The sequence below is a fragment of the Sinocyclocheilus rhinocerous genome, unplaced genomic scaffold (genome assembly GCF_001515625.1).
Source record: "Sinocyclocheilus rhinocerous isolate Xijiao unplaced genomic scaffold, SAMN03320098_v1.1 scaffold1214, whole genome shotgun sequence".
Lineage (NCBI taxonomy): Eukaryota > Metazoa > Chordata > Actinopteri > Cypriniformes > Cyprinidae > Sinocyclocheilus > Sinocyclocheilus rhinocerous.
The window spans coordinates 791,393-800,707 of NW_015627891.1; the positions used below are offsets into that span (position 1 = coordinate 791,393).

General features: G+C 40.8%; 1 protein-coding gene across 1 annotated transcript in view; it reads right to left on the reverse strand.

The window, feature by feature from the left end:
* The window catches only part of eys (eyes shut homolog), a 213,990-nt gene that overhangs the window by 146,824 nt on the left and 57,851 nt on the right, over positions 1-9,315 (reverse strand). The window contains exons 13-17 of the mRNA XM_016548212.1: positions 7,177-7,410; positions 6,954-7,076; positions 6,491-6,604; positions 1,956-2,069; positions 1,593-1,706 (exon numbers count right to left, since the gene is read on the reverse strand). Coding sequence (XP_016403698.1) covers positions 1,593-1,706; positions 1,956-2,069; positions 6,491-6,604; positions 6,954-7,076; positions 7,177-7,410 — 699 coding nt within the window. The remainder of the gene's footprint in view (positions 1-1,592; positions 1,707-1,955; positions 2,070-6,490; positions 6,605-6,953; positions 7,077-7,176; positions 7,411-9,315) is intronic.

Below are 9,315 nucleotides of genomic sequence, written 5' to 3' on the forward strand. Positions count from 1 at the left end.
TTAAGTTATTCTTGACTGTGTTGGATTGACTGCTTTGATGCGTTGCAATATGGTAGGGCATTGTTTTGATGCTTACATCAGAAAAAAATTATTTTGCTTTCATTTATTTATTTCATTTATATATATATATATATATTTTTTTTTTCTTTTCTTGCCCCTCCCGACTCAAGAGTCAAATGTCACCCATGATGGTAGTAGAAGAGCCAGACAGAGATCTGTAGTCAAGTTGGTCACTAGCTACAGTAAAACCAACTTGAAAGCAACTCAACACACCTTATAATGGTAATTGGTAACTGACCAAAACTGTTCAGTGAAGCTGGTCAGCAGGCTAGCCTGGTTAAGCTGGTGCAAACTTTTTATTATTAAACAAGGAAATGGATTAGACAAAAATATACATGAATCAAAGACAGTACAAAAACCCATAACAATGAAACATTAGAGACAGATACGTGAGAACAACTTCAATGAAAATTAATGACATGCCTTTGAATTGTCTAACTACACTAATGGCATTGTTGGGTAATGGCCGCTACAAACTCTCAGGGTTTCAATTAACACATGGATAGACTCTGCACTGTATTTTAGCCAGTCTAGATACTAGATCATTTAGTAAAGGATAGCGGTGTAATGGATAGGTTAATGTTCCCAGCATCCCTCCACATAAACACTATGCTTGTGTTTCAGAGCAGCGAAGCTGCCTGTGCCTTTTTTCCCTCAATTTCAAAACAGAATAACCGATATAATCATTATCCCTGACAACCTAATTTGCTCGTCTAATGGAAGTGCGATCCGTGATCTCTGTTTGAGTATAAGCAGCGATGACTGAGCTGCCTGATCGATTTTAGATTAGATGCATTCTGTGTCCAGAATTGACCAGCTGAGCATCAAACGCACACAAAAAAAAAACAACAACAACAACACCACAGATAATAATGCACAAAATACAGATGTGTAAAACAGGTATATTCAGACAGCACATAGTTTCCGCAGTTTCCTGATCTGAATAACATAGTCAAAGAGAACAGCACTCTAGGGGGAATTTGTCCTGACATTTAGGTCTGAATTGATCAACCTCTGAACTGAACCAGCATACCGTAATGTGTGTGTGTATAAATGCAGGGCTTACTACAATACATTATCCTCACCAAAATGTTCAACAGCAAATCAATTGTGAGGTTATCGTTATCCTAAAATTGTTGTAAATGAAAACCATGCATTGTAAGGGTGAAAATGCATTAGAGATAATTTAATTTCAACCTTCAACCATTTCTGACATAAAAAATTAAATCAAAAGGTATAAAGCAGCTTGGTGAAACCACATTATGTTGAGAGTACAGCCTATCAGAATTGTATTTTGTATTTTTATTTTATACTTTACATTTATAATATTTTATTTGAAATATGATTGACCCTATACATTTTTCTGGACATTTATACATTTTAAATTCATTTTAATTTGAAATTATTGTATGAACAATGAAGATGTCTTGATGTGGCAATACTGACTGCATGAGTTCAGACAGGTGAGAGGAATGCTCTCTAAAGTTAATTAACTTTGCTTTTCTTCACCCCAGTCCCTCAGTCTTCATTACCTTTATATGGAGCCGCACATCGGCAGTAGTAATTACCCGGTTGGTCAATACAGGTGCCTCCATTCTTACAGGGATATGAGAGACACTCATCAATGTCCAGCGAGCACTTGGGACCTTTAATGCACAATATAAAGCAGAAAAATCAGAAATCAGAAAATCTTTGAAAGAAGCCCATATCTCTTAGAGAATATCTGAGAAGCAGCTTTCCACAAATGACAAAAATATGACATTCATACTTAAGACATTTAATATTTGGGGTCTATGTATAGTTTTAAGATTTATTTTTGTTCTGGGCCCTGTGAGAGCAATAGAAAAGCAATGGAGAGATAATCAATGCAATAATGTTATAAACATTAGACACACCAGAGTAACCTGATGGGCAAATGCATTCAAAGCCATCTGAGAGGTCCAAACACGTGCCTTTGTTCATGCATGGTGATGACTGGCATTCATCTATGTTTATTTCACATAAACTGCCTGAGAAGCAAGAGAAAAAGATAAAGGCACACAAAAAGAAGAAAATAAGATTGAGAGTTGTCGTAGAAATTCCCATGCCATCCAATTATAAGATGAAGTTTTCACAGCACAAAGAATCTGGAATAAAATAAAAACAAATCTAAAATCCCTTTTAAGCCTTCGAGCAATACACCTCCTGGTTTGAAATGAAAGTAGATGAATTTACATTCCGTTGGGCACGAGGTTCCTAAAATATACTGAGAGCTTAAGTTGACTCATACCTCCAAATGAGCCTATTTCCTTTCCAATTTGCATAAACATGAAAGAATTAAGTGGAAATTACTCTCAAAATAGAAATTTAATGTGGCTGGATAAGAACTAATAGTGCCCCTCTGTTTTAAAGGGTTGTTTGTAAACTAAACATGACACACTAAATGATCATATCGCTTCACGCTGAAGTGTGTATTTTTTTTCCGAATTAAAATACTTCCATCTCAGTTTAAAGTGCTGAGACAACTATAAGTAGGTCATTCACAGGTTAACTCCACTGTGGCGATTTAAAAACATTGATATTTGTTTGAATGGGTTGTCAAACGTTTTTTACATTAACGTTATAAAAAAAAAATTCTTACCTTGAACGAAATTATGAATAATGAAACTGCATTTAATTACAGGAAAAAGGTTAATGCTGCTGAGTGAGTATTTCTAATACAATGGCTGATTTTTTTTTTATATAATTTTCTCTCTTCTAACCAACGTAATCTAGTTCTTGATTTTTTCCCCCTCTTTTGGAAAGTCACAAAAACGCTAACATTGATTTTTTTCTTTTGCTATTGGGACAAATCGGAACACAAAAATTATATTTGTTGTAGTTTTCCCAACTATGATGACTTTCACTTTTGAGAACCCCAGAAATGTGAAAAGGGTCCATGATGTGAGTTTGGTGCTTTTTCTGAACAATTCCATTTGGTATTTCTAGTAGTACGGAAATTACACACTTCACCTTAAAGTTCCCTATCTGTTGGTCACTGTGAGTTATGTCGTGATGACATTAGGCGTCTTATTTGGGAGCCCTAATCACCTCTGAGTTTACGCGAAAAGGCCAATGAGAATAGGCAAGTGGATTTTGCATGCCCTGCAATGCATAAGGTGGCGGCGTGCATCCACTCATTCAGATTTTTTCTTCGGAGCCGAGTGGGTGTATGTCTACACTTCATGAAGCCATTCACCTCATAAACAAGCTCTTCGGTGTTGGCAAGAAGGCACATTCAGCAGTGTCCCCCTCTCTGCAGTGTGATTGCCCAGGGCGCTACAGCACTAAAAGTGCAGTTTCCCTAAAATAGCAAATTGCAGACGGTCTGCATATTTTTCAAGATGCCGTCCGTGTCCTCTTGGTTATGGTCGTTTCCTGTCGCCTGATGATGGCCATGACCACTGTCTTCCGTGTCCGGGTATAGAACACTCTGAAGACGCATTAGTGGATGGTTTATGCCCACACTGCGAGCGCATGACCATGGCAACGCTGCGATCTCTCTTTTCTGAGGAAAGGAGGAGACCCCTCAGTCACTACCCCTCTGCACAGCACAAGGCCTCGTTGGTTAGTGCTCTGGGAGATTTGAGGATTACAATGGGAGCAAATCTGCCGGGCCAGCCCCCACGAACCTCCCACTCCTCATGCAGCATTTGTCCCGTGCAGCTTCCAGATGATTTCTCTGGCCCGTCACATGGCTGTCCCAGCATTTCATTCAGGTAGACCTGTTTTCTTCCCACGAGTCCTCCCACTGCCAGTTGTACTATTCCCTGACTGAGGCCCCCTTCGGCACGAACGCACTGGCACACAGCTGACCCCGGGGCCTACGCAAGTATGTGTTTCCCCCAGTGACACTTCTCGCACAGACACTGTGCAAGGTCAGGGAGGAAGAGGAACAGGTATTGCTGTTTGCGTCTTACTGGCCCACCCGGACCTGGTTTTCGGAACTCATGCTCCTCGCGACAGCCCCTCCCTGGTGGATTCCCCTGAGGAAAGGCCTTCTTTCTCAGGGTCAGGGCACCATATGGCTCCCGCGTCCAGATTTCTGGAACATCCACATGTGGCTCCTGGACGGGACATGGCAGCATTAAGTGATCTGCCACCAGCGGTAGTAGACACTATTGCTCAAGCCAGAGTTCCCTCTACCAGGCGAGCTTATGCCTTGAAGTGGAGTCTGTTCGCTGACTGGTGTTCTTCTCGCTGAGAATACACCCGATGATGCCCGATGAGAGTCGTGCTTTCTTTCCTGCAAAGAAGGTTGGAGCATAGGCTGTCACCCTCTACCTTTAAAGTGTACATCGCTGCTATCGCAGCGCATCATAATGCAGTGGACAGCCGGTCCCTGGGGAAGCACGACCTGATCATCAGGTTCCTGAGGGGGTGTTAGGCGGTTAAACTCTCCTAGGCCACCCCTCGTGCCCTCCTGGGATCTCTCTGTTGTCCTGGCGGGACTTCAGAGGGATCCCTTTGAGCCACTGGAGTCAGTCGAGCTTAAGATCCTGTCTCTCAAGATAGCACTCCTGACCGCACTCACCTCCATCAAGAGGGTCGGGGACCTGAAAGAATTTTCGCTGAGTAAAGAGTGCCTAGTGTTCAGGCCAGCCTACTTTCACGTTGTCCTGAGACCCCAGCCTGGATACATGCCCAAGGTTCCCACTACTCCCTTCCAGGACCAAGTGGTGAGCCTGCAAGCACTGCCCCCAGAGGAGGCAGATCCAGCTTTGGCATTGCTGTGTCCCGTACACACCTTGTGCATTTACGCGGATAGCCCCGGTCAGTCCCTGTACTGAGCTAGGTGTCCCATCTGTGCGATTCCCAGTGGGAAATCCCAGATGTGTATTCTTCCATGGTAAGAGTTCCCTCATGGTAAACCCTCGTTAGGTCATTCCATATTAGTATCTCCACGTCACCTCCCTACGGATAGGATGTGGTCTCTGTAGCGACCTTATCCCTTGGAACTAGGCACACTTCCCCAACGTTTCCATCTAACCTAAAAAAAAGAAGATCTGAAGCAAGTCTTTTATTACCAGAAGTTGAAATTCCTTCTGTTAAAGAATTTCTGTGAACGGAACTGCAGCATGGCCTTCTCCGATGGCGATGTACTCACCATTGGCCCCTCTCGGCACCAAGGTCAGTGAGTTTGCTCTGGGGCGTTGGGAAGGTTACAACTTCTGCGTTTACATTTGCATTGACATGCCATGGCTTGTCTGCATTTGCAACACCACAAGTTGTAACAACGTTCAGTGGTTGTGGTGCTTTCCATAGGGACCACTAATGTTCCCACGACATAACTCGTAGTGACCGACAGATTGGGAACGTCTCGGTTTTGTATGTAACCCTCATTCCCTGATGGAGGGAACAGAGACGATATGTCCCCTTGCCATAACCCTGAACCACTCGCTGAATGCTGGGACACAGTCTAGGCTCCTCAGCATAAACTTGAATGAGTGGATGCACTGCGCCACCTTATATACTGTACGGGGGAGTGGCTTGGCATGCAAAATCCACTCGCCAATTCTCATTGGCCTTTTCTCTTAAAGGGGTCATATGATGCGATTTCATTTTTTCCTTTCTCTTTAGAGTGTTACAAGCTCTTGGTGCATAAAGAAGATCTGTAAAGTTGCAAAGACTAAAGTCTCAAATCCAAAGAGATATTCTTTATAAAAGTTAAGAGTTAGCCACACCTACCTAAAACGGCTCGTTCGAACACGCCCCCACATACCTACCTCACTATGTGGGAAGATTTGCATAAAGCCCCCAAATGTTCACGCAAAGAAAGAAGACATGAGCTTTGTAAAAATCGACGCGTTTCAAAAAGGCGGGGCATAGAGGAGAAACAATAATGTACAGTGTGTGGAAAATAATGTGTTTTTTTTACTTTAAACCGCATAAACACATTTCATTACACCAAATACACAAAATAATGTTCTTTTTGGCAGCATCATATGACCCCTTTAAACTCAGAGGTGATTGGGGCTCCCAAGTAAGACACCTAATGTCGTCACAACATAATGTCTCCGTTCCCTCCATCAGGGTATGAGGGTTACGTACGTAGCCGATACGTTCCATGAATAAGGCAAATCTATTTTTACTTAACACTACTACTACTACTACTACTACTAGCCTACTATTGTAACCTTGAAAAAAATGCAATATTAATCATATATAATCAAACAAATAAACAAATAATTAAAACAACACCACTCATGTTCCTTATTTAATACTTCAAAAAATGTTGCTGAAATTATCATTCCCATTGTAGGCCGAGGAGTGATACCGCAACCATCTGGAAATTTAATTTAAAGGATTCAATCCCACATTTACACATGGTTGTCATTTTCAAAATGTAACTTTGAGGTCTTTGTCACCCAAATTCAGTGTGAAACTGCGACGACAGGAAGGAATTATGTACCTGTGGCCCCGGCAAGGCAGAGACAGCTGAAGGAGTTAAGCTCATCTGAGCAGGAAGCTCCATTCTGACAGGGTAGACTAAGACACTCATTTACTTCAATCTCACAGTTATTACCTTGAGAAGAAGGGGAAAGGTTCATTTCATTAAGGATTTCATTGCAAATAAAGGGGCTGTGATGCCCCTTCAAATAAAATAACCCAGAGCTAATGATGAGGTGCTATGGAAAAAAACAACAACAACACTCCTGTCTACTTGGTCAAATGGATGGCAGAAAATGTGATGGCAGGGTAATGTGGTTTAAGAAATTCCTCTTGATAAGCAGATGGTCAACTAATGTCTTACAATACAGAAGCAGATTTGAGGCCACAGACCTTTTAAACACGGCTCAACAGAGGGGAATTGAATGCTAGAAAACTGGGCAAGGGAAGAAATTGCTCTAGAAAATTGCTTGCAGTGGACTTACCGACGAACCCAGGTGCACAGAAACAGTCATGGGCATTGATACCATCTTTACAGATACTGAGTGCACCACAAGGCTTATCGAGACAGTCATCAATGTTTACCTCACAGAATCGTCCTTGTAACCCTGAGCAGAGATGAAAATGGGGTGAGGGTTAAATGGATGCTTTAGTGAAGGTGAGGACAGAGGGATCGGGAGGAGGCAGACTATACGAAATCATTCTTACCAGGCAAACATTCACACACGAAACCCAGCAGGAGATCCACACACTTTGATCCGTGATGACACAATCCTTCAACGCAGTGACTGATAAAAGTTTCACAAAATAGGCCAGTATAGCCATGGTGACACGTGCACTTGAAACTGCCCTGCTGCTCTTCGCACATGGAAGTGCCCTTCGTATCGCAAGGGTTGGAAGTGCAGCCCACAGCCGGCATGGAGCAGTCATGTCCTGTGAATCCTGTGTGAAATGGTATGAAAGAACTGATTGATGTGGAATGGCTCAGTGGAGACACTTTAGCGTTAGTTATTCAGCTGCCATGCCTCAGATGACACTGTTGCCAAACACTGGTACTCCATGCATTTACATCAAGAAGTGGTATAAACAGACATAAAACACAAATATTATGCCACTCAATTAACATGCAATTCATAAAAGAAAGGAAACTTTCAAAGCTGTACTCAAAACTGGATATTTTGGATTCATTTTGTATTTCTGGCACCTTGACTTTTCAAAGATGAACGGATACATCATGCCAATAAACCTACTGAAGTAAACCTAATAAAACTTAAGTCAACCTCACCAGTAAAACGATTTACACAAAAATCTAAATCTGTGCTATAGGAACCGTATTTCACCTGGTGGGCATTTGAAATAGGTCTGTCCTCTCAGACTATAGCAGGTGCCGGCGTATAGGCAGACCTTATCCAGAGATGTGCAATCAGTGACAGCCGTGGAACAGTTCTTATCTTGGAGAGGCAGCAGATAAAAAGCACAACAACTCAAGTGCTGCAGAGGTCACAACCCAAGAACACATCCTGTCATCAATGCTCCAATCAAGTGGCATGTAATTGACATTGCTAATCTGAGACGGCCAACAACTGAAGAGTAAACAACATCTTGAATTGGAAGTGTTTCCTTTTTTTATTAGTCTTTTTTTTTTAGTCCTATTATTTTCTTTTATTTTTTCCCTCCCTCTACAATGCTTTGACGTTATGTATTTCATGTCAATAAAGCAACAACAATTTTTGAACAAAATTCTTGACAAATTAAAAAAAAAAACCTATAATAGATAAAAAATAGATGCATACAAACAGATTTTTAATTTGTTCTTCATTTCACACTTCACATTGCATTTCACATTTGTGTAATTCACAAATAATATGGATATGACTATTCCCCAACATCAATATTTTACTTTGAAAATTTTTCCCAATGTCAAAATTTTTATGTTGAACATTTTTCTCAACATCAATATTTTACATTAAAAAACATTTATTTTACATATAACCATTTCTTACCTCTTATTATACATTGCTGCTCTCTTAAATAGAAGTGTGAAAGTGAAGTGTGAAATAAATTTCACAAATGAATGCACACATGCTACTTGCAGTCCTTTTAATTAATGCCATAAAAACTGCATGTATAATAAATGTCAAAAATAGGACACTATACCCACTGCATAATACCCATATTTACCCATATAATTTTATTTACACTCAATTTATTATTTTTTACTTTTACTATCTTTTTCGTTTAAATTATCCATTAATTATTTAAATTAAAGGGGTGGTTGATTGCGATTTCACTTTTTTAACGTTAGTTAGTGTGTAATTTTGCTGTTTGAGCATAAACAATATCTGCAAAGTTACGAAGCTGAAAGTTCAATGCAAACATCTTTTAAAGGGGTCATATGATGTGATTTCAAGTTTTCCTTTCTCTTTGGAGTGTTACAAGCAGTTCGTGAATAGATAAGATTCCTAAAGTTGCAAAGACTAAAGTCTCACACCCAAAGAGATATTCTTTATAAAAGTTAAGACTGGTCCACACCTTCCTAAAACGCCTTGTTTAAACACACCCCCACATGTCTACGTCACGATGTGGGAAGATTTGCATAACGCCGCCCAAATGTTCACAAAAAAAGAAAGAAGGTGTAACTTCAATGTTGCTGCCACCGCCACCGCCATGTTGTGAAGACACTGTGTGTTTCGTTGCGAAAGCGAAAATACTTTGTTTGGCCTTCCAAAAGAGGACATGACTAGAAATCAGTGGTTAAGTTGTATTTACAACACCGTTCCAGAACAGTTCAAACCAAATATTCAGATGTGTGCAGCGCATTTTATGGAGGACTGTTTCCTGATCCTG